The sequence below is a fragment of the Cinclus cinclus genome, chromosome 4 (assembly GCF_963662255.1).
Source record: "Cinclus cinclus chromosome 4, bCinCin1.1, whole genome shotgun sequence".
NCBI classification, from domain to species: domain Eukaryota; kingdom Metazoa; phylum Chordata; class Aves; order Passeriformes; family Cinclidae; genus Cinclus; species Cinclus cinclus.
Window position 1 is genome coordinate 65,523,844 of NC_085049.1, and position 27,998 is coordinate 65,551,841.

Here is a 27,998-nt window from a genome sequence, read left to right on the forward strand (position 1 = left end):
ACTGTCTCTTCTTCCACACAGAAAAATCAGTGTACAGACATTAAACTCCAGCTCTTGAGGCAGATTCAATTCTCTGAGCTTTGTCAGCTAATACCCAAAGCCCTGGGCAGCCTTTTCCTGGGTTCAAATTGGGAAAAAAACCGTATGAAAAACTGGGAAGGGAGGGGGATGGAGGGATTTTGTGAGGGAACTTCTGCCTCTCCCTGCTGCTGGAGTGGTTGTTTCTTCCCAAGTCAGGGTGATGAAGGAAATAAGAAATTCTGATTCAATGTTAATTCAAACCTCTCCCTCTCTACATAGAGTTAAGCTAGGCAAGAAGGAGAGTACAAGGCTGGAAGAGCTGCCAGCATCCTGCTTTTCCCCTCATTTTTCCAGTTCTCCAAGGATTTCACTCAGTTTAGCAGCCCAGGATGAGGGTGTGAGCACAGTGCTGGATGTGGAAGAGAAAAATCAATGTTTTTTTTCCTGCCCCCAAAGCCTGACTCTGAGCAAAGAGTGAGACCTGAGCTGCAGCAGCTCAGAAGGAGTTGATGAAGTTCAGGTAGGCATTCAGAAATCCTGTGGGATCCTCCAGCTGGGGATAGTGGCTGATGTGGTCATCCAGCACGGACACTGTGGACATGGGAAGCACCTTCCTGATGGAAAAACAGAACAAGACTTAAGCACAGGAATTGCTGCAGACTCGACCCTCTTGCACAGCCAGGATTCTGCCCATTTTTTGGGATTAAAAAGCCCAGAGCCCCTTCCAAGTGCTGGATTTCTTTCAGGTTAGTTTGAAGGAGGAAATCACAAATCTTCCCTGTGTGGTTTTAAAACGGATCATGGGATGGACTGAAAATCCTGATTTTGGTGCTTAAACTGCAGAACCAATTTCCAAATGGCTCTGACTGAATCACCTGGCTGTGCAGGTGACAGTGGGAATTAAAAACAGCCTCCGTAAGGATGGAATTGAAGGAATAGCCAGGCAAAATATCCCTTGGAATGAAGCCCCAGTTGCACGTTCCCACTTTCGTCTTACTTGTAAAGCTGGAGGAACTCTGGATGTGGATTCACAGGGTCCAGGGGCCCATAGATGAGATGCACTGCAAGGGAAGCCCAGACAGAGCTTTTTTTATCCATTAATTACTAGTTTCATTAATTAAACCATCCCCAAGGAGACCTGCAGGAGCGTTCCCTCCTCACATAAAGCTTGGGAAGCTTCCAGTGGAGCACTGAACAAAACAGCTCTGAATGGGCTCTTGCTGGTGTGCCCTGGGGTCAAGTTCAGCCTCCAACCCAAATTTTTCCCTGGATGCAACTTTTTGAGCTTGAAAAGTTCCTCAGCTTCCCTGGAGCAGCACTTGGAGAACCAGCTGTGAACCAGGGAACGTTTTCTCTGCTGAAAAACCGGGAGTTGAGCTCAGAATAACGAGAGGCTGATTAGTGGACAGAGCCTGGAAGGGAGGGGGGCAATTCCCAGAAATCCCAACCAGGAAAGGAATGGATTCCTACTCACATGGGACCGAGGTAGACATCAAAGCCCCAACCCAGCGCTCTCTGTGCTTCTTTCTCTGGTTTATGTACTGCAAAACACTGAAGGAAAAGTTGTTACACAGTGGATGCTGCCCAACCTGGAATTTGCTCCTGGGGGATGTGGACAAAAGGAGATCCAGGTGGGATCTGTGTCCCATGGGAAACTGGGCTTAGTGACTCTTCTCCTACTGGGGGAAGGGGAGACAAGGAACTGAACCCAACCACCAGCCCAAGACCTTTCTAGAAGCCACAAACTGGAAGAAGCGTGTCCTTCCCAAAAAGCCCAAATAGAAGATTTGGGATTGGGACTTCTGGGAATGGCCCACAAGGTTCAAATCCAGAGGCAAATCTCTCCTGGGACAAATACCTGCCACAGATTGAGCTCCAGTCATTACCAAACCCCCCCAAATCCAAGCCCTTCCAAAGAAAAAATTCCCAGGTTCCACATCTCAGATTTCCTTGCCTCGCATCATCCCAGAGAATCCCTACTCCAACATCACCCCACAGCTCCTTTTTGGGATGTAATGTTGATCCCAGACTCCAAAAGAAGCAGCTGGATGTTCTGGAGAGCCTGGCTGAGCTCTGGGAACCTCGGAGCAGGTGTGACATTAAGCTCATGCTGGAATTCATGCTGAGCTACCTGTCCATAACAAGATTCCCGTCGTTATTCCGCACTGCCGTCCACATATCCCAGAATTCCGCCTGTGAGGGCTGCGTGTAGGGCCCAAAAACTGCCCCAAGCCTGGAAAAAAATGGAATTTGGAGAGACACAGCAGCAGCAGCTGTGTCAGGGAACCACTCAAAAACTACTTTAGGGCGAAAAATTCCAGCACTTCCAGTTTCCACAGCAAAACTCCAAGTGCTGAGATGTCCCCCAGATAAGCTGGGAAAAGTTGGATAGCCTCAAAAGGCATTTTTTGTGGGGCAAAAAAGGATTTTTAACACTGCTAAAACATAAAAAATCTAATTGTACAGGGTTTTTGTTGCCTCTGAAATGTGTAATTCCAACAGTTGTGGGAGAGGAAGATTTCAGTGTCCAGGGAAAAGTTGTTTGGTTTATTATTAAACTGACGTGCTCAGCCAGTGTGGAGAGGGAATGGTCCAGAGGTCAATCCCACCTCTCTAGGGACAGTGCCAGGGAATCTGCTCCCTGCCAAATCCCTGATTTATGGAGTCATGGAATGGTTGGGGTTGGAAGGGAATTTAAGAATCATTCACTCCTACCCCCTGCCATGGGCAAGGACACCTCCCAGTGTCCGGGGTGCTCCAGCCTGGCCTTGGACACTTCCAGGGATCCAGGGGCAGCTACAGCTTCTCTGGGAATTCCATTCCAGGGACTCCCCACCCTCCCAGTCAAGAATTCCTTCTAATTCCTGCATTTCCCCTTTCCCACTTGGTTCTGGTGGGATTGTGCCCAGCACCCCCAAGCCCCGACTCACCCTCCGGAGAAGAAGAAGAAGTTCATCAGCCTCAGGATGATGGGGGACAGCAACCCCCCATCCTTGAGGAGCTTGGGAAGAAGGGAAGGAAAGAGAGAGCACAAGTCAGCATGGGACACATGGATAAATCCATGGAGGGCTTTTCCCACGCTCAGCCCCTTGAGGAGTTGCTGAGGGGTGTTGATTTGGGATTTTGGGATTCAATATGACTAGAGAGGGGAGCAGCTCACCTTCTGGATGAAGCGGGGGTGGTGAGTTTCAGGAAAAATCCCTGGAAGGACATCAAAAAACAGAGCTGTAAGGCTGGAAGTGTTTTGCTCCACATCTCCCAGTTTGTCGCCCCTCATGGTGCTGTGAAAGTGGCCCAGGGAGCCCCAGGATTGATGCTCCTGGTTAATTACAGCACCTTGATTGCAATCCTTGGGATTGGGTGCTGGAGATGTGAAGGCCAACCCATCCCATGGATTTGGATCCTATGGATCCCCATCCATGGACCCCATTCCATGGATCACAACACATCCCATGGATCCCAAACCATCCCATGGATTCCCCATCCCATGGATTCCCCATCTCATGGATCCCATTCCATGGACCCCAATCCATCCCATGGATTCCATTCCATGTATCCCAACCCATCCCATGGATCCCCATTCCATGGACCCCATTCTATGGACCCCATCCCATGGATCCCAACCCATCCCATGGATCCCAACCCACCCCATGGACCCCATTCCATGGACCCCATCCCATGGGTCCAATTCCATGGATCCCTATCCCATGGATCCCATTCCATGGGTCCCCATCCCATGGATCTGAACCCATCCCAACCCATCCCATGGATTTATGCCCCATGGATCCCATCCCAAACCTTACCTCCATTGGATAAACAGAGGCTGTTGATCAGGATGCTCCCAGTTTTATTGTGCTCATACCTGGGGACAGCAGAGAAGAAGGTGAAACACAACCAAAACTCTCCAGGCTCCGAGAAATGACTGACCAGGAGGTCAAATTGTGTTGGATCATTTCCATTTCCTTTGGGAACTGGACAGGTGGAAGCCTTGGATGTGCCCTGAGACACCTCAGGCACATGGAAAAGGGGATTCTGCACCACATCCTTCCACTTATCTGCTGGAAATCATCTTGGTGGAGACAACAAAGGGCAGGAGGGGTGGCAGGGACCTGTGGAGCAGCTCCTGGGCCACCGTGTCCCCATAATCGTGGGACAGGAGGTTGATCCTCTGGTGCCGGAGCCCGAGGTGTCGCAGCAGCCCCTCCACGATGGTGGCCTGCTCGAAGATGGAGTAGCCATGGGGCCTCTGCAAAAGTGGGAGAGGGGTCCCAGTGAGAGCCTGCCCCAGCAGGAGCCCACAGATTCCAGAATAAATGCCCCAGGGGAGGAATGTGGAAATAGGGAATATGGAAAGGAGCAGCCTGTGAGCCCAGACTCAGAGGTTGGGATGTCCTGTGGTGTCCACAAGGCCATGGGAGCATTGTCCGTGCCCCAAAGAGATCAAGGGACATTTTGGAATCCCTCAAACCCAGCTGAAGCTCCACCACAAACCTTCCCTATATCTCTTCCAGTGTTGTAATGACTTACCCCTTTTCCAGAGGTAAATGGGAGGAGGAAAAGCAATTTGTCTCCTCGATAGCAAGAAACAAATTTCCAGAGTACTGGGCTGAAAGCAACCATGAAAATCCTCATCCCAGGGTACTCACAGGCTTGTCACTGAATCCAAATCCGAGGAAATCCAGGGCAATCACCCTGTGAAAGCGCTGGGTCAGCCCTTCCCAGATCTGGGAAGAGGAGAAATACATTAAAAAAGCAGTGGGATGCATTAAAATGCATTAGAAATCCACTGGGACAAGAGGATGGAAACATCTGCAGTGACAAGCAGCCATGGATGGACATGCTCCTCCCCACCATCCCAGGAGAACGTTCCTGCTCCAAGAAAACAGCAGAAGGCCAAAATTTCCCAATAAACAGCCAGACTATACCCCACAAAAAAAAAAAAACAACCTAAGGAATTGTCGTTGTTGTTGTTTTCCTGGACTGTGGGATGTGGAAAGAGCTTGGATTTCACACTGGAAGTGGAACAAGGTGATGTCCTGGAGCACCTCCAGCAGAAATTGGGAATTCTCCTCTGGAGCATGACCCAGCCCTGCTGTGCTGCCTGCTCATCCCCAGGAGCTGAAAATCCTGGGATTTCCTGTCAGATTCCAACCCCTCACCTTGCTCCAGTCGTAGCTGGATGTTGGGAAGCCGTGCAGGAGCACCACGACATCAGAGCTACCCACGGCGCCGCTGGAATCTGGGGGGAGAACGGGACACCTCAGAGTCAGCTTTTCCCAAAATTCCTCCCTTCTAGGATGGGAATTGCTGCTCATCCCACTGGGAATCCACCCTAAAACCAAGGACAGGTTTGGTTCCCACTGCAGTTCCCCTTCGGAAACCTCACTGTGATCAGTCAAGGGATTTAATTAGCCCAAATTAATTCCAATTATATTATTCCATTATTCCAATAAATCAAATTATTCCAATTAAAAGCCTCTGTGGTGCTGCAAAAAGGGTTTCCAGTGTCATTTCCATGTTGGCATCCAATGGAGGCTCTTGGGATCCTTCCCACCAAGGTACAAGCACCGATTTTCCCCAGTGAAGTCCATCCCTGTCGGATCCAGGATGGCAAAAACCACCTTGACCATTTTTAAGAATGTCCCCATGGCCGCCGTTTTGTCACCTCTGTAGAAGATGTTCAAGTCCTTGTAGGTGAAGAAGCTTCCAGAGGATTTCCAGGAGCGGAGTGCTGGGGAAAGCTGGGGGGGTGGGATGTGCAGGTAGATGGCGAGGAGGGGCACGCCCAGCAGCCCCACCTGCAGCCACCACTCCTTCATCCTGCAGGACACAGCCAGGACACTGGAGTCACCCCGGAGTTCCTGCATTCCCACAGAGATCCCCAGGATCCCAGAGCCCCTTTCCATGTCCCCAAACCCCCCCCCATTCCTAAAGCCACATCCATGTCCCCAAAAACTCCCCCATTCCTATATCCACATCCATGTCCCCAAAACTCCTCTATTCCCATAACCTGCATGTCCCCATGGTGGCAGGTCCAGCAAAGGTTTGGGATTTGAGAGGGAATGTCGGTGTCATTTGGGGTCTGGGGGAAATTGTGGGGCCATTTGGGGTTTGAGGGGGAACAAGGATCCTCTTTGGGGTTTAAGGGGGATTGTGGGGCCATTTGGATTTTGAGGGTGAATAAGGATCCTCTCTGGGATCTTAGGGGCGCTGTGGGCCCATTTGGGGTTGGAGGGAGAACATGGGGTCATTGGGAGGCTATGGGGGGCTATGGGGCCACTGGGGGAACTTGAAGGGTTATGTGGTCATTACGGGGGTTCAGTGGGGCTCTGGGCTAATTGAGACACCTGAGGGGGCTGTGGGGTCACTGGGGAGGTTATGGGGTCATTACGGGGGTTCAGTGGGGCCCTGGGCTAATTGAGACACCTGAGGGGGCTGCGGGGTCACTGGGGAGGTTATGGGGTCATTAGGGGGGTTCAGTGGGGCCATGGGCCAATTGAGACACCTGAGGGGGCTGCGGGGTCACTGGGGAGGTTATGGGGTCATTAGGGGGGTTCAGTGGGGCCATGGGCCAATTGAGACACCTGAGGGGGCTGCGGGGTCACTGGGGGGTGGGGGTCAGGAGCTTATTGGGGTCTGGGAGGTCGTGGCCCAGCCATGCAAGTCAGGGAGCCATGGAAGTCAAAGGGAGGGGACACACCCACCGGAGAGGACACACCCACCGGAGAGCACACACCCACCAAAGTCCCGCCCACTGCCTCACCCCTTTAAGCCCCGCCCCCACACAATCCCGGGGTCCCCTCCGGCCACGCCCCCTCCCCGAGCGCGGGACGGGAGGGGCTGAACCTCCGTGCGCGCGCCCGGCGGGGCGGGGGGCGGGGCGCGGCCGCGCGCCCGCGCGCCGCTCTCACCTGCGCTCAGGTGCTGCCGCGGGCGCGCGCCGCCATCGCGCTCTCCCGGCGGGGCGGGGCCGCGGCGGGGGCGTGGTCTCCGCTCCGCGCATGCGCGCCTCCCCTCCTTTCCTCTTCTCCGCCGCTTCCCTCCCGCCGCGTCCCTCCCGTTGCCGGGCGACGCGCGCGCTCCCCGCTGCGCCGCCTCTGATTGGCCGCGGGCGCGGCGGGCGGCCAATGGCGGCGCGCGTAGTTGCGGGGTGGGCGGGAGGCGGGAGCGCGGCCGGGCGTGAGGGAGGGAGGGACGGGCGGAGCGGGCCAGCGCCGTGAGGGGCGATGTCGGCTCGGGGAGGATTCGGCGACCCTCAGGTGCCGTGAGGGGCCTTCCCTTCTCAACAACTAGCGGGCAGCGAGGGGATGGTTCGTGCAACCCCCGGAGCCGGGAGAGCTCCGCGTGGACAGAAAACGGGAGAAATTCTCCTTTTGAGGCTTTAAATCACCGGGGTTTAATACCGAGATAGGGATTCAGGAATTTCTCTCTCGTTTTTCTGTCCCTTTTTCTGTGCTTTTTTAAATATTGTTTTTAAAATTTTGACTTCTCATCTTTTCCATTTTGAAACAGCTTCTAACCCGGCGCATCCCCTCGAATCCCAAGTATCAACATATAAAAACTCGTCTGGATACTGGTAAGTGAAACTGTGGAGTAAAACCGCCCAAAATGGGTGTAGGATGGCAGAAAGTATAATTAATGTCTTAATTACCTCTACCCTGAGCTAATTTACCCCATCACTGCAGAATCCTTATTGTGCTTATGATTTGCCTCACCAAATGCTTGCAGCTTATAAAAATTTTCTATTTACAATTTTCCCTCAAAGGTGAAATTTAAACAAGCACGAGCTATACAGGTTTATGTGTATTTATATAATTTTAATGTATTTATGTGTATCTTCACACAACACCATGCACCCCCTGGAAATAGAGATTAAATGTTCTGTGTGTGGCTGACCACATGTTTGAAGTCTTTGATGTCTTAAAACATGTTTGTTTTTTTTTTTTTTACTCTTCTATTTTAAAGAAAAGATTGGGGGTTAAATAGGTTTAAACTGGGTCAGGCTCTGTTGTGGTAGTTCCCATAGAAATTACTGATCTTGGAATTCCTGTCTATGGACTTATTTAAATAAATTATTGTAATAAATTGGTTTTTTTGTTGCTGTTGTTACAGGAAACAGTTTGTCAAAATACATGGAAAAAATGGAAGAGATCAAAAGAAGTGAGTACCTGGGGAGGAGCAGAATGGGTTGGTTCAAAACTCAAAGAGCAGGAGGTTTTCCTTGGAAATCTACACAGATTTAATTTAAGAATCCAAGCAGGAAATCTTCCAGATCCTTCTTTGTGCAGTTTTGTTATTGGATTTTCTTATTGGCAGTTCTCTGAGCTAAGAAATCCAGGTTAGACTCATCTGGGAAGATTAATGGATCATTTCTGAGACTTTTATTTCGCTTTTAGGTCACAACTTGAGCTCTTTTATCTTGATATAATTTAAATTCCTATCAATTTATCTTTTATCTAAGTTCCTATTAATTCTCCAAGACAGGAAAAGACCAAGCTCATTCCATGTGTTTCCATTGGTTTTGCTACCACTGAATGCTGGTATTTTGAAAACTTTAGCTAGTTCAGGCTAATGAAGTCCTAAATTATTTTTATTTCTCTATTTTCTCACCAAAAACAGACTTTTCAAATAATTTTTTACCAATACAACTGATGATTTATGACTTTATTCCCAGACTATTCTCACATAAGAGGCCAGGAAAATTCTTCAACCTCAAAGCTCGATTTATGGAGGCAAAAAAAAAAACAAAAAACCCAAAACCCTGAATTGAACTGAAACCTCCATTAATGAGGATTAATTAGGATTTGAAACATTCAGGTTTAGTTCTCAGCCCAACTCTCTGAGGGAGGTCACAGGAATTTATTTGTGCAAAACAAGCCTTTGTGGTGTGTTGTTTGGGTTGGGTTTTTGTTTTTTTTTTGTCCCAAACACTGCAGGTCTTTGGTGGGGGTGAAATGAAAAGAGGAATGACCTCGAGCTTTCCAAAATGCTCTGTTGACTAAAATATCAGTGCTGGACACTGCCTTGCTTTTTATTTCTGTTGAAAAATCTTGATTTTTTTTTTTTTTTTTTTTTTTTTTTTGTGCCTCCGGTGGGTTTCCAATCTCACCACGGATCTGTTCCATGCTGTTCTTTTATTCCTTCCCCTCATTTTTTTTTTTTTTTTTGGATGGAGGAACTTTCTCATTCTCTCCAGGCTGAATGGCTACGTTGTGTTCCCAGGGAGCGGAGGAACTTCTCCCCCTTGGTTTCTCAGGGATAGATGACACCCTTTGGATGCAGATTTAAATCTCCTGCACAGGCACCTCTCTGTCCCTTATGTAACCTGAGAGATTTAAATCCACGCCATCAAAAATTAAAGAGCTGCCCCCACCACGATCCATCCTTTGGAGGATTGACTTGAGGACAAACAGGAGGTCTCTTCCTTCCTTCTCTCTGCTGGTGTTTCCCTCCTCTCCAAAGCCCTCAGGAGCCCACCCTTGGAAAACAGAATCATTCCAGGCAAAACCATGTCAGAAAACTCCAACGGATCCACCAGGACTGGACCGGGTACGTGGGGTTGATTTTGCAGCTGGAAGCAGCATTCCTGAGCTCTCTGGGAAGGCATTTTGGGTGGCAAAGGCAAGGTCCAGGGCAAAGAGGCTTTTTTGGGATGAGAAGTCCTTATTTGAGGTGGACAGGAGCCATCCAGGAGCTGTGTTCTTCGACAGCGGTTCTGCTTCGCTGGTGACTTTATCCATCCAGCACTTCCCAAGCTTTGCTGCTTTTATTTCTCCTTCTAAATGAAGTTTATTTGCCATGACAGAGAGGCTCTTTTTTGGCCTTGGCTGAGCGATTTTAAGCCTTGAGCAGATGAAAAGGGAAATAATTGCAGGTGATAATTGTTGCTGGGTTTTTTTTTTTTTGTTCTTTTTGAGTTAAAGGAGGATTTAACAACCTCAGCTTGAAAACAGGTGGTTTTTCAAGAACCACGAGGCTCATTTCCCAGTTAATTGACATCTTGAAATTCAGTTTCTGCCCCTCCTCATCCTCCAATCCAGCTTCTGCACCTCCTGTGCTTTCAGCCCCGTGGTTTGGATGTGCAGAGGATATTTTGGAAGGGCTTCTTTTTTCCCTAGGATGATTTGTGAGGTGCTTGTTTTCCAGCCTAATGAAAATGATTGAGGGTAGGATGTTGAATTTGGGAACTCTGAATGTTTTGGGAAGAGATCTCAGCCTCCAGCATTCCTGTGGCTCTCTAAACACAGCTCAGCTTGAGAATTTCCATAAGCAAATCCCACGGGGAAGTTTTTTTTGTGTGGTGGTTGCAGGAATGTGCATGGGAGCCCTTCTCCCTCATCTCCCCTAAGCTAATGGAGCATTCAGCAGATGGTTTTAGAGGATTTAGAATCGTTGAACTGAGTGGATTTGCCAAAGATCCCGTGCTCCATTGTTATCCCTAGGAGCTGAGCAGCTGGAGAGGAACCAGCTCCTTCCCAGCCCTGCATTTCCCAAAGGACAAAGCTGCCATTGCTTCCCAGGAGAGGTTATTCCATAGCAAGATGTTCCCACTGATACCCATCCTGGCTTCTCTTCCCTCCTCCTCACACCTTTTGTTTCATTCCAGGAGGTTTATCCCTTCCTCTGCATCTCCAGGATCTCGATGGGATCAGGCTCCCATCTCTTGGCTCTGGGAATCTCTGCTCTGGATCTTTGCCAACAGCCCTGCTCAGTTTTCTTCCTCCCTAAGCTGTCTTCAGGATTAAGATTCAATTAGTCCAGTTTCTTGTGTTAATTACCCATTAAGACTCAATTAGTCCAGTTTCTTGTGTCAGCTCTCTGTTTCTTGAGAGGTCCGTATCGAAGAAACTGGAATTTAATTGTGAGATAAAGCATAAAATCTTGGATTTTTTAAATTAAGGTGAAACCTGAGTGTTTAGCTTGGTATTTGCAAAGACACGATGCCCCATGCTCTGATTCTGCTGTAATTTACACAAATTAAAAATTAAGGTAAATGGTTCTTTTGGTTTAAGGAGCTCTGTGACTCCAGTGGGCTCCAAAGAACAGCAGGGAAAGGGGAAAATTCCTGAACTGCTTCCTGCCCCAGCACCATGGAAAACATAAATTCATATTTGAGTCTAAAAGCAACTAAGTCTGCCTCTTCCACTTCATCATATCTGGACAAGATCTCTCTTTATAAGTGGTATTAATTAGAATCTCTCTTCATAACTGGTGTTTATTAAACCCTCTTTTTATAACTGGTTGTGGTGGTTTGAAAAGGTTTCTTAAAATTTTTACCTGAAAAAGAAATTCCAGTTTACGACTTTCTTACTTTTCTTTTTTTTAAACCTGATTTTTCTTCTTGTCTGACCTTAGTGTCAGAAGTTTTATTCTAAGTTGTTTATTTTTTTTCTTATAGTTTCTAGTAATAAAATTTCTCTTTGCACCATTTAAAGTTAAGCCTATTTTGCCTTCCTCCTAATCCTGTCTCACAGCAGAAAAATTTCAAATTAGTAAACCAAAACCACTACACTGGTGTTAATTAAACCCTCTCTTTATAAGTGGCATTTCACAAAGTGTCCAAGTTTGCTGCTCTCATCCTTCAGCACAAAACTGAATTCCTGCCTGCCTGCAGAAGGAGTCTCAGAGAAAAGCTGTGTTTATGCCATGACCTAGTGTCTAAAAAAACTGGGAATGAACTGAGAATTTATCTTGTGCTCTGTTTTGTTTTTGAAGATTACAGGTATAAAAAGGATGAGCTGTTTAAAAGGCTGAAGGTGACAACTTTTGCTCAATTGGTATGTACGGATCCCTCAATGGCCTCCAAAATCTTCTAGAGGCAGCATTTTTCCTTAGAATAAAAATTCCTCTCTAACTATTTAGCTTTAGTTGTAATTATTCTGTCTTGGCTTCTTCCTGCCTTTAATACAAGCAAATCATTCATTTCCACAGTAGCCAAATGCCTTTAATTACAAATTAAAGTTTGTGGTGACTCCATCTTTGAAATTTATCCTTTATTTTATTTGTCCATTAACTTAAAAGGGTCTTCTGGCATCTTGCAAGAGAAAAAGGCTGTGTAAAACAGCACTGAATCTGAATTTTGTGTCAAGTAGTCACAGCCTGAAGCCCTCCCTGACCTCAAGTTTAACTGCAGAAGGTGGGCAGTTGGGATTTTGAGGCTTTCTATGCATTATTTTATTTAAAAGCAGTAAATCATAATATTTTAAAAAGTGAAAAAATCGATCAGGAAACAAAGAGCTGGAGGGTGCTGGTTCAAAAAAACTTCTTCAAGCTAGGAAAAAAAAAAAAAAAAAAACAAACCCAAATTGTCTTCTCAGGAGAGAAGGAAAGAGAAGGTTGAACTTGGAGATGTTGGATTGTGCAGATTTGGTTTTTTTTTTTCCCCCTGGATTGTTTTCCCTGAGCTGATCCCTGCTGTGGATGTGGGGATCAGTGTCTCTGTGGTTTTGTGCCCTGCAGGTTCTCCAGGTTGCCTCTCTGTCCACTGAAACAGTAGAAGTGACAGACGAGGAGCTGCACAAGCTGCCAGGTGACACAAGGGAGGAGCCGGGGGTCACTGCCAAGGAGGGTGGGGGTCAAGTGGCAGAGCTGGGGATGTGTATTATGGGAAAATACTATCAGGAAAGACAAAATTTCACCTGTGGCCTGCAGCAATTCCAGGCTGGGAATAGAAACACTCCTGAAAAAAGGAGAGTTTTCCAGTAGGAAAAGTCTCGTGCTGGCAGATTTGTTGTAATAACATAATCCACATCAAAAATTCTGTTTTATTGACTTCTTCAAATGAGATGTCAAGCCCTAAAAAAATCTGTTGGCTCTTTATTATTTTAAATAGGAGAGGCTCTGGGTAAATTGTCCTGGTTAAGAGGATGAAGATAAAGCTGTCACACTTTTCTTTCCAGGAATAGAAAGTGCCCTTAAAACCTGCTTGTTTACCTCCTGCAGCTCCTTAGCTCCTGGTGCCCTGTTTTCTCCCCAGGTGCTGATGCTGCAGGTGACGATGCAGCAGGGACAAATGGCAAAGGGAGCCCTGAGGGGACACCCAGCCCTGTCCTGTTCCTGAACAACTCAGGAGCTGGGGAATCCCATCGCTCCACGCTGCAGAGGTGCCTCACAGGAACATCATTTTCTTCCTCTCTTACCTTAGCAAATGATTATTTGAGTCCAACTGCTGAATTTAAAATTGCTGCTAAGTGGTTTTGTCCTGTATTTCTCATTAAAGCCAGGGTTTGTAGGTGAGAGGGAGGGGATTGGCAGGATTTCCTGTGGGAATGGGTTCGGGTGGAGGCAGCAGCCCAACTGTTGTCACCTGATGACAGTCTGCCAAGGAAATGTGTGTGTGGGATTCCATCCAGGCCCTTACATTCCAGAATTTTGGGGATGACGCAGTGCTCTGGTCAGCTCAGTTATATGCATTCCTGTTGGTGATGTTTTTGTGTGGATACGGAGGGACAGGACACAGGGAATGGCCTCAAAGTGACACAGGGATATTGGGAAGGAATTCCTGCGTGGGAGGGGCTGGAATAGAATTCCCAGAGAAGCCGGGGCTGCCCCTGGAAGTGTCCAGGGTTGGATAGGGCTTGGAGCAGCCTGGGATAGTGGGAGGTGTCCCTCCACATGGCAGGGGGTGGAATGAGATCCTTTAGGTCCCTTCCCACCCAAACCATCTGGGACTGAGAAGAATTCCAAACCCACCACACGAAGGGATCCTAGCTTTATTCCAGCTGTTCCCCCGTCTTGGAGCTGGTGGAGAGACACAAAAGCATTCCTTAACCTCCTTTTCCCTTTGCAGTGTGATCAGTGGGGTTGGGGAACTGGACATTGAGAAGGATTCTCCAAAGAAAGAGGACACCCAGGCCAAGGAGAGGCCTTATCCTGACTGCCCGTTCCTGCTGCTGGACGTGCGGGACCGCGACGCCTACGAGCAGTGCCACATTGTGGGAGGTGAGCAACTACTGCATTTTATTTGTATTTGTTTGTTTTGTTGTTTTTTTTTTTTATTTGCCTTTTTTGCCAGGGTTGGGATTAAATGCTCGAGATGGTATTTGTAGTTCAGACTCAGATATTTATTCTTATCTGTTATGGTGAGTGCTACAGTACTTCAAGCTAACAAAATAAAAAATGGAGATGTGTCTCTCTCTCTCTACAAGGCCTTTTCAGGGCAAATTGCCCAATTAAGAAGTGACATCTAAATTATTTTTACTTTTAACCCAATAACCAACCACCTGTGGTTGACAATGCAGATTTTTCTATCACCTAGACCCATGAAGAAGAAGGTGAAGAAGAAAGAAGCCTCCATCTTGCTTTGTATATATTGCTGTAGTTTAAAACCTTAAATTCTAAGTTTTCCACCCTGTGCTGTTGCACACTTCTGTTCAAACTACACACCCATGATCCCAGTTCTGTCATTCCATTTTGGAAGCCTTCTCCAAGTCCTCAGGTCAAAAGCAGTGTTCTCCTGGGGGTCAGTGCCTGTCAGCACAGAAAGTCTCAAATCCTCAGTTTCCAGGGTTCCAACAGGCAGGGACACAACTCCACAGGTACCTGGACATGGATTTCAGCTCTGGACCACATTCCAGATGCATTTTGTCCCCCAGCTGGAACATCACTGGGTGTTTTCAGTGCTCATCCAGCACATCCCTCCTTCCTCGGAAGGGATGAGGGCCCTGAGCTGATGTTAATCCCATACTCAGTGGGTTCCAGGCTGTTGGGTGTTCAGCCTCTGGATGATTTTTCCCCTTTTTTTTTTTTTTTTCCCTTCTACAGCTTATTCCTACCCCATTGCAACGTTGTCCAGAACCATGAATCCATATACAAATAATATTCTGGAATATGTATCCTTTACATGGAAACATGGGGGGGGGATGTTGGTGGGGGGCTCCCAAAATAAGTTTGAGCTTACCCAAGCAAAATTAGGGATCTCAAAAGAGGTGGGACAGGAGCTGGAGTTCCAGCTCCACTGCCTTCTTCAGATGCTTGATTCTGCTTCCTCAGAGTTTCTCCTGACTCCAGTGGGAGCTGCCTAGATTTGGCATTTCCCAGGATTTTGGCTGCTGCAAAGCCAAGCCAGGCTTGGGCACTGCTCTCCTGCTACCCCTGGGATGCATCCATCAAATCCTTTGGCTTCCTATCAGCACCTTGATGAGATTGGGGTCAGACAGAGGATTATTAAATGGGATTAGGTTGATCATTCCCAGGCTGTTGATTCTGAGGGGAGGTTGTAAACGAGGGGGCTGTTGCCATTCCCAGTCGTCAAGCAATGCTGGATCCAGTGGGAATGAAGCTGTGTCTGGCAAGCCCCAGCCATTGAGAATTCTACAGGGAGAACATTCCTGCTAGATGCTTGCAAGCCAAGAATGGAGTCTTTCCCTCCCCAGTCCCTCTCCAGTTTTCTCTCTTTTTTTTTTCCCCCCTAAATGTTTCAATATCTTCTTAAGTTCAGCAGTGATGCCTTAACAGTTCCCATGGCAGAAAAATGCCCATGGAAAAATCATCATCGTGTACGACAACGACGAGCGCTTGGCGAGCCAGGCGGCCACCACCATGTGTGAGAGGGGCTTTGAGAACCTCTTCATGTTGTCTGGGGGTAGGTGGGGCTGGGAGAGCTCCCCAGGACCCTCCTGGGGAAAAGGAGAGTGGGGAACAGCTCGTGGGAGCTGGAGATGGGAGAGATCTGGGTTGTGGAATCCCTGAATGGTTTGGGTTGGAAGGAAACTGAACAATCATCCACATCCAACCCTATGGGCAGGGAAACCTCCCACTGTCCCAGGCTGCTCCAAGCCCCAGTGTCCAGCCTGGCCTTGGGCACTGCCAGGGATCCAAGGGCAGCCACAGCTGCTCTGGCAATTCCAGCCCAGCCAGGAATTCCCAATTCCCAAATCTCCCCTTTTCCCATCTGAAGCCATTCCCTGTGTCCTGTCCCTCCAGGCCTTGTCCCTAGTCCCTCTGCAGCTCTCCTGGAGCCTCTTTAGGGGCCCTGGAATGTTCTGGAAGCTCTCCCTGGAACCTTCTCCAGGGGAACTTTCCTAATTCTGGGAGCAGCTCCAGGGTCTCCTCTGGGCCCTCTCTCGCAGCTCCAGGTTCTCCTGCTGTTGTCCCTAGAGTTGGATTCCATGTGGGATCTCACCTGAGCAGGACACAGGGGCAGAGTTCCCCCCTCTTCCCACTGCCCACATTTCTCTATCCAAACTTTGGTTGGTCCATCAACCCAGCTCCATCAGTCCCTCCTGGCTGGCCCTCCTGACCCATCCAGCTGGGTTGACAGATGCTCTGTGTCCCTGCAGGCCTCAAGGTCCTTGCCCAGAAGATCCCAGAGGGGCTGATCACCGGCACGCTCCCCGCATCCTGCCAGGTGGCAGCTCCCACGGGAACTGCCCGCAGGAGAACTCCCAGGGTGCCAGCCACACGTGCAGAGAACAAATGGAGGTTTTCTGCTGATGATCTGCAGAAGTTAAGGCATTACCTGGCTGAGGAGCAGATTCCTTCAGACACTGCCAGTAAGAGTCCAGTGATGCCTTCTCGGGCTTGACTACAAACAGGCCAGACAAAGTTAAAAGAATAAATGGGGATGTATTTCATTCAAGTATATTAAAGGCAGATGAAGCTAGCGCATTCTATGGAGTTTAGAGTCATGCACTAATGCAGCACAGGATTTGAAAAATATAAAAGCTAAAATTCTAAGGCATTTCCAGAGTGTGTTTCAACCTCATTGTGGAATCATGGAATGGTTGGGTGGGAAGGGACCTTAAACTTCCAAGGGATCTTAAACCTCCTTCCCCTATCCCAGGTTGCTCCAAGCCCATCCAACCTGGCATTGGACATATCCAGGGATGGGGCAGCCACATCTTGTGGACAGCAAGTTTCTGATTTGGGGTTGTTTTTTCTCACAGGCCGCCTTACCCGGGGTAGTTCGGGCCACGATTCCAAGTTCTCATCCGTGAGGAGCAACCCCAGCCTCCCCAGCACTGCTGGCACCGTGGGATCCCTGAGCAGCCGCTCCCACAGCAGGACCAGCATCCAGAACAGGCCCTGGAAATAAAAGATTCCAGGTTTTGGGGATGCTGGGCACTGCAGCCCATTTGTGGTTTTAGGAATCGGCAGGGAAAAGCAGCCATGGTGAGAGTTGGCAGTTCGGGTAAGGCTGGGCAGCTGCAATGATGTTTCCTACAAGCAGAGATGGCATCACTTGAGGTGCAGGGCAGGACAGAGGTGACAGAACTGGTTTTGTAGGGGAGGGAGAAAACTGGGACCAGTAGGAAATGTTCCACAAAGTTTTTAGTCGAGCTGAAGGAATTTGTGTCTGTAACATTCCCAGGCTGTGCCTGGAGCTGTGAGAGCGAACAGGCCACAGATCATCCGTGAGCACAAACTTTGGTGGTTTTAGCTGAGATAAAGACATTCAGCACCTTACCAAAAGTGAGAAAAGATCCTGGAAGAGGTTTTTTTCTTTTTTTTTCTTTTTTTTAATAAATTATGGTAATGAACAGAAGTCTTTGTAAAGAAGATGTTTTTTATTGCCCAGTTGGTGCTGTGACAGTCATGCTTGTTCGTGGACACTTGTGAATAGTTGTGTCATTTTCAAGGTGAACTGGAGGAGAATAACTGGATTTTTTTTTCCCAGTGACTCCTTTGCCAGTGGTTTTTTAGAAGCTTATTTAAGGTTTAGGGTGGCTAAAGGAAAATTTGCTGCTATTATCTCACCAGGGTCCCTAAAACCCAGCAGGGACCTGGAATGTGGAACAGTGGCACAGTTTTCCTCGAATTGGTGCTTCTGGATAACCTGGGAATCCTCTGATTTTTTTTCTGAGCTGCCCATGGGACACTTTGGAGGTGATTTTGGAGGGATTCTGCTCTCTAGTTTTTCCATCTGGCATTGCTGAGCCTGGTCCCACTTTGGTTATCATGATCTTGTGGGTATTTTTGGATTCAGTGGTTTTTTTCCCCCATTTTTGAAGCTGACAATCTTCAATGCATCCTAAAACTCACTGGTGATTTTGGGATCATTCTCATGAAAGGACAAAAACTAGGAGAAATGGCACCTAATTTCCAGTTTGGCAGCTTAAGACTCAACATCTCTGAGCACGTTTATCATTTATTGTGTCTCTGAGTGTGAAAACAGACAATGCTGATGGTGGGACTGGCAGGTTCAGTCTGATAAGGTCCTGCTGCTGTGGGAGCAGATTTTTTCCAGCTCCATGAGCTCTTGGAAGTGTCATTGCATTGGCTAAAATCCTGATTTTGCTATCCAGCTGTGGGAGACAGATCCAGAATCCCTGGCTGCTCTGTGCTGCATGGAAACCTCCTGGTGAAACAAAACTGGCCTGAGTTGTTTGAAATCCTCCAAATCCAAGGAATCAAAGCAAGGACTGGATGTACTTTCCCACCATCTTGATGGATTTGTGTGGATTTGGACTCTTGGTGTTGTTTGGAGCAGAGTCAAGCTCCACAGAGGATGAGAGGTTTAATTGTTTAATTTAATAAAATGTAAAATACAGCATCTGCTTGGGTGATTTTTTTTTTTGCAGTTTTGAGAGCTGTGGAGAGCCTGGAAAAGCTGGGAATGAGCAGGGGCTCAGCTCCCCATTCCCTAGGGATTGCAGCAGGTGAGGAGAGATCACAAAATCAGAAAGGTTTGCAGGGGAAGGGACCTTGGAGCCAAGCAGGTTCCAACTCCTGGATACATTCCCTTATCCCAGGGTCCTCCAGATTGGCCTTGGACACTTCCAGGGATCCAAGGGCAGCGACAGCTGCTCTGGCAATTCCAGCCCAGCCAGGAATTCCCAAGATCCCATCCATCCCTGCCCTCTGGCAGTGGAAGCCATTCCCTGTGTCCTGTCCCTCCACGCCTTGTCCCCAGTCCCTCTGCAGCTCTCCTGGAGCCCCAATAAATCCTGCTGACCTCGTGTCTCAGAGCCCAATTCCCTTTCCATCATCTGCCAGAGCAAAGGCAAAACCACTACCTTCCTTCCTTTTTGTCCTTGCTATTTTCATGCCCTTTCAATCAATTCCTTTTCCAGACCACTGCCCCAGCACACCCTCCCTGGTCTGGCACCAACTCCTGTTCCAAAAGGACTTTCCCACCCTATCTGGGAAAAAGGGAGAACAACCACAAGTTTTTCTCATCCTTCTTTCCATTTATTTATTGACTGACTGATTGATTGCCTTCTTCCCCCTCTGCAGCTGCTCCAGCCCTGATCCCAGCTCAGTACAAGTTGTCCCGGGTGTGCTCCATGATGACCTTCAGTGCCAGCCAGGTCTCCTCAGCGGTGGGAATGATCTGTTTGGCGGGCAGCAGGAACCCGTAACGCCCGGTATCCCGCAGCTCAAAGGTGAAGGAATATTTAATCCCCTGGTTGTAGGTCCAGTCGATGGTTCCTCCACTAGCTCTGTCTGAGGGAGGAAAACATGGGAGAGGTTTGACCTCCTTGGACAGGAATTCCATGAGATACTTGGCCAGTGAGAGGGATGATTTTGGGATTTGGGGATTTTGGGGCTGCCCCAGCACTTACAGATGGTGGTGATGATGCTGCCATACTTGTACTGGGTGCCGTACAGAGAGGACAGAGCTGCCACAGCCTTGGCAGAAACCTCGTGCTGGGAATACAGAGAAGGGAGAAGGATGAGCCAAAGAAAGGACAAACCTGTGGGATGCAGCTTTTTTTGGGTACGAAAAGATGCCAGAGCTCCCAGCTTCCCAATGGATGCAGGACAGAAGTGGCTCCTCCTTGGAGCAGCAGCAGAGCTCCACCCCATCCCAACCCCTCAAACCAGAGGAGTCTCACCAGTTCCTGCTGGTCTGGCACCGCGGTGTAGGTGTAGCCATAGGGATAGAGCAGGAGCTGGGAGTAGCTGTGGATGGACACAAAAGCCTTGATGTTGCCGTGGCTCTTGACAAAGTCCACGATGGATTTCACCTCGGGCTCCGAGTTGGCGTAGGGTCCATGGTACGTCTCCGAGCAGGGGCTTGAGCTGGCTCCAGCCTCTGTGGAGAAGAGGATGGTGAGAACACAGTGGGAATTTGGGGTTTTTCCCACCCCCTCATGTCCTTGGTGGTGATCAAGGAATGCTCCTAGGGTTCTTCCTAGAGATTAGTGTGGTGACTTTCATTTGTCACCGGGTGAAATCAAAGCCCTGGTGGAGCTCAAACCCTCGGCTCTGCCACAGAGAGCAAATCCCACGTCTTCCCCAGGGAACATCAATGGATCTTTGAGCCAGAAACAGCTTTGGAGCCTCCAGCTGGAGAGTGGAAACGCTCCACAGGGGCACGGGGACAGCTCTGACCTCCAAAACCTGCGTCCCAGTTGCGGTTGGGGTCCACTCCGACACAGATGGAGCCCGAGTGCTTGGACCTGGTCTTGCGCCACAGGCGGTTCTGGAAGGGCAGAGCCACCTCAGCTGGTGCCCAGGGCTCGTGGTGCTCCCCTTCCCATCCCATGGAAACGTGGATGAGGAGGCTTTGCCCTCTCAGGGACATGCAGCACCCCCAGTCCTGGTCCCCAGCCCCATCCAGTGTGGCTGTGGAAACCGGGGGGAGGAAATCTGGGGCGGTACCGTGGTCTGGGTGAAGGCAAAGCCATCTGGGTTGGTGACAATCTCCAGGAAGATGTCCATCGTTTCCAGGATGGAGGCCACGCCTTCGTTATTTGCATGATCCTGGACAATCTAGAGAGGATGGAGGTTTGGGGCTCCCTGACTTCCCTGTGGGATCACCCACCTGGATCCCAGAGCTCCTGAGGACCAGGTGGCTCTTTTGGGATGTGTCTGTACCTTCTTGGCAAACCAGACACCGCTGGCCTGTGTCACCCACTCACGGGAGTGGATCCCGGTGTCGATCCAGATGGCTGGGCGGTTCGTGCCCCCTGTGCTGAACTGGGAGAGCAGAGAGAGGGGGGATTGGCTTTGTCCCTGTCACCGCTTTCCCCTCTGGATCACGATCCCCAAATCCTCACCTTGAGCACGTAGAGGGGACGGTTCTCGGTCGAGCGGCCGATCTCCAGCTTGCTCACCAGGTTGGGGTTCTCAGCCACCAGCATGTCCATGAAATTGTAGATCTGGGAATGAGGATTGTGGGGGTCACCCTTAGCTCGCCTCCTGCCCAAGAGCAAGCTGTTTCCCCCAAAATGCCCCAAATCTTGTGCTTTCCCACCTCATTTATGGTGTGGTAGGCCTCGTAGTTGAAGGTGTTGGTGTTGAGCGGCAGCTGGCGGGTGCTGCGGAGCATTTCCATCTGTTCTTCATCCAGCAGGGCCTGTGGGACACTGGGTGGGATAAGCCTCGTTCCCACTGGATGGGATCCCACCTCTCCCCCGCAGCACTGACCTGCACATCCTCGATCATGATGGAATAGGAGACCCCAGCAGCCTCCAGGTGGGCTTTGACTGCCTGCAGGCTGGGGAAGGGTACGTGGATGTCCACAGGCAGGCCGAGTTCACGGGGACCCAGCCAGAAATCCAGCTGGATGGGGGAAAATGGACATAAAGGGTCAGATCCTGCCTCGGCATGCGCCCCCCAGCCTGTCCTGCTTTTCACCGCTTGGTTCCCATCATCCCACATCCAGCTCCATCCCTGCTTCGCTTGGGGGGTGTAAAACAAAGGCAGTGGGCTGGGGTTGTCCCCAGAATCCTTCTCCACGCCTAGTACCTGCAGATGCTCCAGGCCCTGCAGCTCCTGCACCTTCTGCAGGTCCTCATCGCTCTGGGGGACGATGCGCAGCACCTGGTGCCTGTGGGGTTGGGGAACGTGGGACAAGCTCTGGCCCCATTAGTCCGGCCTAACCCCACCCCATCCATCCCCACATTGCAGGGATTTCCCCCTGGCCTTTTCCCTGTGCTCCTTCGGGGCTGAACCAGCTCCTTTTGCCCCACCCGGTGCCACCATCCCCATCCTGACCCCCCTACCCAATGAAGGTCTCGGTGCAGGTGGCCACTGCCACCAGGGCAGCCAGGAGCACAGGGAGCCTCATGGTCAGCAGGGAGAGCTGGTCTCACATCCCAATAGTGCCCTGGGGCCTCTTAAATCCCATGCGAGGGCGGCCCCAGCCCAGCCCCTCCAGCTGTCCCTTTTCCCAAGGCCCTGGGAAGGCTCTGGCTGCCACCAGCCAAGGTCAGGCCCCGGCGTCCCCATCCAGACAATCCCAGTCCTAGCCAAACCTGTCCCAGAAACCAGCTGAGGCCGTGAGTCAGCTGCCAGCAAGGCGAGACCAGGAGGTGCCAAAATCCCACAGCTCCCAGCGCCGGCTGAGGGGAGGGAAAGGATCAGTTTGGGTTGAGAATGCGCAAAATGCAGATTTTCACTTTGTGAGCTGGATCCCTAAACCACAGTGGTGGGGAAAATGGTTTGAAATTTGGCTGAGGAAAGTGGTGTAAAGCTTGGCCCAGGACAGAGGTCAGAGCAGGTGACAGTTGTCCCAGGAGCCAGAAATAAACAGCAAATTCCTGGAAGCACCGTACACCCAGCGATGGCCCTGAGGGTGCCCCACGCCCCTCCTTGTAGCCCCCCAGGGAAGGATGATGAAGCAGAACTGCTCAAAACCTCATAGATTTGGGGTTGGTTGCCCAAAAAAACCCATCTCCTCCCAGTGCTGGCTGTTGGCTCCAAAGGATGGGGACTTTGAGCCAAAATCATGGGAAAATCAACACCTGCAAGGCTGGGAGTCCTTTTCCACCTTTTTTTTTTGGAGTTTAAGCATGAAAAAAATAAGGGTGCCTGAAACCACTGAATCTCCATGAGGATTTATTGAGAAGAAAGGAATGCTGTGGGAGGTGCTGGGGTCAGTATGGATGCTCCAGGACGTGGACCATGATGTCCAAGAGCGCTGGCCATGTCTCAGTGGCAGTGGGGACGATTTGGGAGCTGGGCAGGAGGAATCCGTAGCGCCCCGAGTCCCTCAGCTCCAAGGTGAAGGAATATTTCACCCCGTTGTCATAGGCCCAGTCGATGGTGGTGCCTCCTGCCATGTCTGCAGGGAGAGGAGCCCAGGTGGGAGCCCATTCCCAAGGGATTTGCTGCCAAATGAGGGAGGGACACTCACAGATGGTGTTGGCGATGCTGCCGTAGGTGTATTTTGTCCCGAACACGGCGGCCAAGTCGCTCACGGCCTTCTTGGCCAGTTCATTCTGCAAAGGAACCACCAAAAGTGGTGAGGTCTGGTGGATCAAAAGCAGGGGGATCTAAAGCCCATCATTCCCCATCTCTTCTACTCTAGGTTTCCCAAAAAAAACCTTAGTTTTTGAAGTTTGAGGTCCACCCTCCACCAGGACCCAGGTGCAGGGGTTCAGTATTTGGGTTGTATCTAAGGAGAGGAGCAGGGAAGCTCCTGAGATGCTGTGCTTGATTTTGCCAGGTGGTCACAGCCCCACGTGTTGGGGCCATCTCACCATTTCTTGGTGGTCAGGTGTGGGTTCCCTCCTGTATCCGTAGGGGAAGAGCAGCATCTGGGAGTAGCTGTGGATGGAGATGACGGATTTCACACTCCCGTGGGCGCGGATGAAATCCACGATGGCTCTCACTTCCCTCTCGGAATGGGCGTGAGGGCCACGATAGGTCTCAGAGCAGGGATTGCTGCTGGAGCCAGCACCTGGAGCAGGAGGAGGAGGAGATCCAGAGAGGAACCCTCAGGAAGGGTTTCCATCCCGGGGTTTTTCCACTCCAGCAGAAAGTTTTGAGGCACAAACAATGCCCAGCGTGGGGACCTGCTGTCCGAGGTCTCACCTCCAAACCCAGCATCCCAATTTCTGTTGGGATCCACTCCGACACAGTGGGATCCAGCATTGATGGACCTGGTCTTGCGCCACAGGCGGTTCTAGAAGCACGTGAAGAGGAGACCAGACCAGGGATGTGAATCCCTACCCCTGCCCAAGCTTTTCCAGGGATTTCCACTCATGGGACCCAAAAACCACAGACAGCCATATCTGGGAACAGCACTGGGACAAGATCCCCCTGGGAATCCCAACCCCTGCCCAAGCATCTCTAGGGATCTCCACTCTGCATCCCACATGGGACCAAAAATCACAGGCAGCTGTGGTTGGGGACAATGCTGGAACAAGATCTCCCCGCGGCATCCCCGCACTCACAGAGCTGTGGGTGAAGGCAAAGCCATCTGGGTTGGTGACAATCTCCAGGAAGATGTCCATGCTGTCCAGGATGGCCGTGACAGAGGGGTCCTGCCCGTATTCCATGGTAATCTGTGCATGGAGAGGAGCAGGAGCTGCCCCAGTGCCCCTTGGACATGAGGGGTGGGACGGATGCAGGGTAAAAATTGGGGTCCCACATCCCAGGTGATCCCAAGGTCACCTTGTTGGCCATCCAGACCCCGGTGGCTTGGGTGATCCATTCCCGCGAGTGGATGCCAGTGTCCAGCCAGATGGCCGGACGCTTCGATCCCCCAGTGCTGAACTGTGCGGAATCATGGGATCATTGAGGTTGGAAAAACCCTCCAGGATCATGGAATCCAAGCTATGCCCCATTGTCCCCAGCCCAGAACCCAGGAATTCCTTGGACACTCAAGGATGGGCATTCCAAACTTCCCTAGGCACCCCCTTCCAAGCCCTGACCACCCTTTCCACAGAGAAATTCCTGTTGGTGTCCAACCAGACCCTCCCTTGGCACAACTTCTCATCCTGAGGGGGGATTTTCCAGGTGAGGCTGCCCCAGGACCCACCTTCAGCACATACAGGGGCCTGTTCTCGTAGCTCCGCCCAATCTGGATCTTGCTGACAAGGTTGGGATGATCCTCCACCAGGACATCCATCCAGTCATAGATCTGGAAGGAGGAGCTGCTGGGTCATGAGGCTCAGCCTGGTTCTCACCTTTTGGTTTTGAGGGTATCCAGCACCGGATGCAACAGGCAAAGCTTCCCTGGGGAAGCTCTGGTGTTTCCCTGGAGACCTGGGGCTTGCCTGGAGAAAGATCTCACATTTTCCTGGAGAACACGAGGTGTCTGAGGCTCCATGTGAGCACATCACAAGGTTTTTGGGGAAGCAGAATGAATGGTGAGGGAAAAAGCTCTGAGACTCCCCCAACACCATCACAGCCCCCACCAGTCCCAAACTGGGCTCCAAATACCCCCGCAGTTAAGCTGAAAATGTCTTCCACAGGGTTGGGAAGATTCCAGGAATGGCCACGCCAGATGTGGAAGGTTTCCCAGTCTCCCATCTCAGCTAAAAGCTCAACCACAGAGGAGAAGAGTGTCCCAGGGAGGTCTCACCTGTCACCAAGAACTCACCACAACATTTCCCACATGGGAGTGACCCCAGCAGGACCAAGCCAGTGCTCTGCAGAGAAAGGTACCTCGTCTATCGTGTGGTAGGAGGCGAAATCAAACATCCTGGAGCTTCTCTTTACCCTCCTAGACCTCCTCATGCTTTCCTTTTCTTCATCCAGTAATTCCTGGTTAGGAGGTGAAAAAAAAAAATATCAGGCTGAAAGGAGCAGGGGGTTGGATTGTTTTTTTTTTCCCATTTCTTGATTTCCAGCCTTTTGGACTTTCTCTCAGGGTTGAGCTGCAGGAGCTTGACTTGATCTCATCATAGCCATTACCTGCACATCCTCAATCATGATGCTGTAGGAAAAATTACGGGAATCCAGGAATTTTTTCACTCCTTGGAGGCTGGGGAAGGACACCCGCAGGTCCACGGGGTGGCCAGGACTGTTGGGGTGACGCCAGAAGTCCACCTGGGAAGAAGTTGAGCTGAAAGGGAGAGCTCAGCCCCCATCCTGTGCTGGTGCTCATCCACTGAGCTCCCCAGCACCTCCAGGGTCTCACAGGAGTTTCCATGAAGGATCTAAAAAGGTTATTTGGACAAATTTGGGCCACAGATGGATGTCTGGATAGCAACCTACAGAAATGTTTCAGCCTAAGTTGTTTGAGTAAATATTTGTGGGATGTTCCCAGATCATATGAAACAGGAGCTCTGAGCCCTAGGAACCCCAGTTTGAGTTCATATTTATGTGGTTCTAAATTACACATCTCCAAAATGGGGAGGGAAAAGGATGGGATGGCGAAAGAAGGAGAGAGGCCTGGATTCACCAGGGCCTGTGTCTGGGGAGTGCTCAGGACTCCTCAGAACTCACCTGCAGTTCCTCCTGCTCGCCCAGCACCCCGAGCAGGGCGATCTGCTCCTCGTTCCTGGCCTTGACACGCAGGACCTGGTCCCTGCAGGGAGGCAGAGGGGTCACAGGGAGGGGACTCCGGGCTGGGGGGAGGCTGAGGAAGCTCCACACCAGCTCACAGGGTTGGAAAATACATCAGTCGTTGGTGTTGAGAAAAAAAAAAAATGCAGGTTCAGACAAGCCATGATGGGGAAAGAGCAAGTGCTGGGGGAACCTGAGATGATCTCCAGACTTGTTTGATCAGCTCCCAAGATGCTGGGGGATATCTCACATGGATATGTTCTCTATCTGTGGATGTATTCCCTAGCAGAGGTCCCAGTCCAGCCTGGATGGGCTTCCCAAGGACAGGCTGGATTTTCCTCCTGGAGAGGAGGAAATGTTCTATGGGAGAGAAGTTTTGTCATTTCAGATCAATCCTCCAACCTCTCCTGTTGGGCAGTGCTTAAAGCCATTCCCAAAGTGGCACAAAATTCCTTCACCTTTCCCCTTTTGTACCTTTCTTCCTCTTAACTCCTCCTTTATCAGTTTAACCACGCCCCCCAGGATGATAACAATTTCCATTTGCCCATTTCCTGCCTGGAGGACTCAGGCATTAAATCCTTGTGATTTCTGCCAAAATCAGGGAGCAGCCCTGATATTCCTTGGACAGTCTTGGATCCCTCCAAGCACCCCCTGCCTGGAGGAGAGTGATGGGATACTGGATGGATCCCTCATCATGTCCGAGGAGGAAGGAAAGCAGGAAGGAAGGTGGGTTGGTCGCATCACAGAATATCCTGAGCTGGAAGGGGCCCACAAGGATCAAATCCAACTCCAGGCTCTGCCCGGACACCCCAACGTTCCCACCCTGTCCTTGAGAGTGTTGTCCAAACACTCCTGGAGCTCTGGGAATGTGACCATTCCTTGGTGAGCCTGGGCAATGCCCAGCCCCCTCTGGATGAGAAACCTTTCCTGATATCCAGCCTAAACCCCCCTGGCACAGCTCCATGTGTTCCCTGGGTCCTGTCCCTGGTCATGAGATCACCAGCTCTGGCATGGCTCCAGCTGGTGGGATGTCCAACATCCTGGGGGTACATTTTTATGGATAGGTTTTCCCTACTCTGAACAGGCAATTCCCACTTTTTCCTACAAGTTAGTTCTCATTGCCAACTCAATCATCCAGACCTTTCTGGAAATGGGTTGGAAGCTTTGGGAGTTGTGGGTGGTCATCACCCCCACCCCCCTACACTCCATGCCCCCTTCTCAGCCTCATTCCTGCACTGGACTGTGCTGTTCTTTTCTTCAGGAGCTACAGCCAGGATGTTCATCCTGGAAAAGTGCTGCCCTCCTTCCTCAGGGCCCCTTCTCCAGCCACATCTTGTTCTTTCCCACGGTGTGTTATTCCCAGAAATCCTTGGCTGTTATTCCCAGCAATCCTTGGGTTTTTATTCCCAGCAACCCTTGGATGATTCTACCGCCTTGTGTTTGAGCCATACACATCATCCCCTGATCCTCTGGGATTCCACAGCCTGGCAAAGCTTGGAGCAATGCCCTCAGAATTCAGCATTCTCTGATTTTTACCTGCTGCATGCTCCAAACCTGGGATGAAACCAAACCTTTCCTGGTTGGGAAAAAATCCTGTCGGATTTCCATCCTCTGGGATGTCACCCTTCTGGTTGACCCCGAAGGGGACTGGTGGGGCTGGGCCTCTCTCACCTGGATCCCCATCCCAGCCGTGGTGTCCCACCGCCCCCTGCTCCAGCCGGACTCACCCCACGAAGAGCTGCTCCATGCTGCTGACCCCCAGGAGGGCGAGGAAGACCAGGAGGGTCTCCATGGTGGGTGGGAACAGAGCCACAGCCTCGAGGACGGACAGAACTCCCTTGGTGGTCAGG

At 50.5% G+C, this 27,998-nt stretch overlaps 4 protein-coding genes across 5 annotated transcripts; 1 reads left to right on the forward strand and 3 right to left on the reverse strand.

Annotated features, from left to right (window-relative positions):
* Positions 1-8: 8 nt before the first annotated feature.
* Positions 9-6,971, reverse strand: MEST (mesoderm specific transcript). Of its 2 annotated transcripts, XM_062492389.1 has the most exons (12): positions 6,933-6,971; positions 5,687-5,841; positions 5,181-5,260; positions 4,668-4,745; positions 4,131-4,267; positions 3,825-3,883; positions 3,182-3,222; positions 2,952-3,022; positions 2,153-2,254; positions 1,496-1,572; positions 1,019-1,082; positions 9-635 (listed from the first exon to the last, which is right to left on the reverse strand). In XM_062492389.1, the coding sequence occupies exons 2-12, from the start codon at positions 5,838-5,840 to the stop codon at positions 518-520; spliced, it is 981 nt and encodes a 326-aa protein (XP_062348373.1). In that variant the 5' UTR covers position 5,841; positions 6,933-6,971; the 3' UTR covers positions 9-517. The 2 variants fall into 2 exon arrangements, with proteins under 2 accessions (XP_062348373.1, XP_062348375.1); XM_062492391.1 differs by lacking the exon at positions 6,933-6,971 and having other exon boundaries at positions 5,181-5,263; positions 5,732-5,840.
* A 276-nt stretch (positions 6,972-7,247) lies between these two features.
* CEP41 (centrosomal protein 41) lies at positions 7,248-17,056 on the forward strand. The gene is made up of 11 exons (XM_062491460.1): positions 7,248-7,280; positions 7,534-7,597; positions 8,134-8,181; positions 11,737-11,798; positions 12,481-12,557; positions 12,990-13,124; positions 13,811-13,962; positions 14,785-14,852; positions 15,490-15,604; positions 16,302-16,514; positions 16,908-17,056. The coding sequence occupies exons 1-11, from the start codon at positions 7,248-7,250 to the stop codon at positions 17,054-17,056; spliced, it is 1,116 nt and encodes a 371-aa protein (XP_062347444.1).
* Positions 17,057-19,219: 2,163 nt separating this feature from the next.
* LOC134043297 (carboxypeptidase A1-like) lies at positions 19,220-21,979 on the reverse strand. The gene is made up of 11 exons (XM_062491461.1): positions 21,915-21,979; positions 21,658-21,739; positions 21,337-21,471; positions 21,164-21,265; positions 20,967-21,068; positions 20,785-20,886; positions 20,569-20,679; positions 20,290-20,389; positions 19,800-19,990; positions 19,527-19,611; positions 19,220-19,407 (listed from the first exon to the last, which is right to left on the reverse strand). Exons 1-11 carry the CDS (start codon positions 21,977-21,979, stop codon positions 19,220-19,222), a joined length of 1,263 nt encoding a protein of 420 aa, XP_062347445.1.
* An 808-nt stretch (positions 21,980-22,787) lies between these two features.
* On the reverse strand, positions 22,788-27,940 carry LOC134043298 (carboxypeptidase A1-like). Its single transcript, XM_062491462.1, has 11 exons — positions 27,876-27,940; positions 26,089-26,170; positions 25,555-25,689; positions 25,306-25,404; positions 24,677-24,778; positions 24,310-24,411; positions 24,090-24,200; positions 23,728-23,818; positions 23,394-23,593; positions 23,048-23,132; positions 22,788-22,975 (listed from the first exon to the last, which is right to left on the reverse strand). The coding sequence occupies exons 1-11, from the start codon at positions 27,938-27,940 to the stop codon at positions 22,788-22,790; spliced, it is 1,260 nt and encodes a 419-aa protein (XP_062347446.1).
* Between the last annotated feature and the right edge of the window lie 58 nt (positions 27,941-27,998).

What these genes read in the sequence shown, in the direction of transcription:
- MEST (XM_062492389.1), bottom strand. Translation starts at nt 5,840, where the DNA reads ATGAAGGAGTGGTGGCTGCAGGTGGGGCTGCTGGGCGTGCCCCTCCTC. An exon ending in CTTGAACATCTTCTACAGAG is followed by an intron (nt 5,261 to 5,686) that starts GTGACAAAACGG and finishes TTCTCCCCCCAG; the next exon opens with ATTCCAGCGGCGCCGTGGGT. An exon ending in GGGAATCTTGTTATGGACAG is followed by an intron (nt 1,573 to 2,152) that starts GTAGCTCAGCAT and finishes CTTTTCCTTCAG; the next exon opens with TGTTTTGCAGTACATAAACC.
- CEP41 (XM_062491460.1), top strand. Translation starts at nt 7,248, where the DNA reads ATGTCGGCTCGGGGAGGATTCGGCGACCCTCAG. An exon ending in GCAGTGCCACATTGTGGGAG is followed by an intron (nt 13,963 to 14,784) that starts GTGAGCAACTAC and finishes TCCCTTCTACAG; the next exon opens with CTTATTCCTACCCCATTGCA. An exon ending in CAAATAATATTCTGGAATAT is followed by an intron (nt 14,853 to 15,489) that starts GTATCCTTTACA and finishes TTCCCATGGCAG; the next exon opens with AAAAATGCCCATGGAAAAAT.
- LOC134043297 (XM_062491461.1), bottom strand. Translation starts at nt 21,979, where the DNA reads ATGAGGCTCCCTGTGCTCCTGGCTGCCCTGGTGGCAGTGGCCACCTGC. An exon ending in TGCACCGAGACCTTCATTGG is followed by an intron (nt 21,740 to 21,914) that starts GTAGGGGGGTCA and finishes CCAACCCCACAG; the next exon opens with GCACCAGGTGCTGCGCATCG. An exon ending in TTGCCTTCACCCAGACCACG is followed by an intron (nt 20,390 to 20,568) that starts GTACCGCCCCAG and finishes CTGCCCTTCCAG; the next exon opens with AACCGCCTGTGGCGCAAGAC.
- LOC134043298 (XM_062491462.1), bottom strand. Translation starts at nt 27,940, where the DNA reads ATGGAGACCCTCCTGGTCTTCCTCGCCCTCCTGGGGGTCAGCAGCATG. An exon ending in ATGGAGCAGCTCTTCGTGGG is followed by an intron (nt 26,171 to 27,875) that starts GTGAGTCCGGCT and finishes GCCTCCCTGCAG; the next exon opens with GGACCAGGTCCTGCGTGTCA. An exon ending in CCTACCACACGATAGACGAG is followed by an intron (nt 24,779 to 25,305) that starts GTACCTTTCTCT and finishes TCCTCCTTCCAG; the next exon opens with ATCTATGACTGGATGGATGT.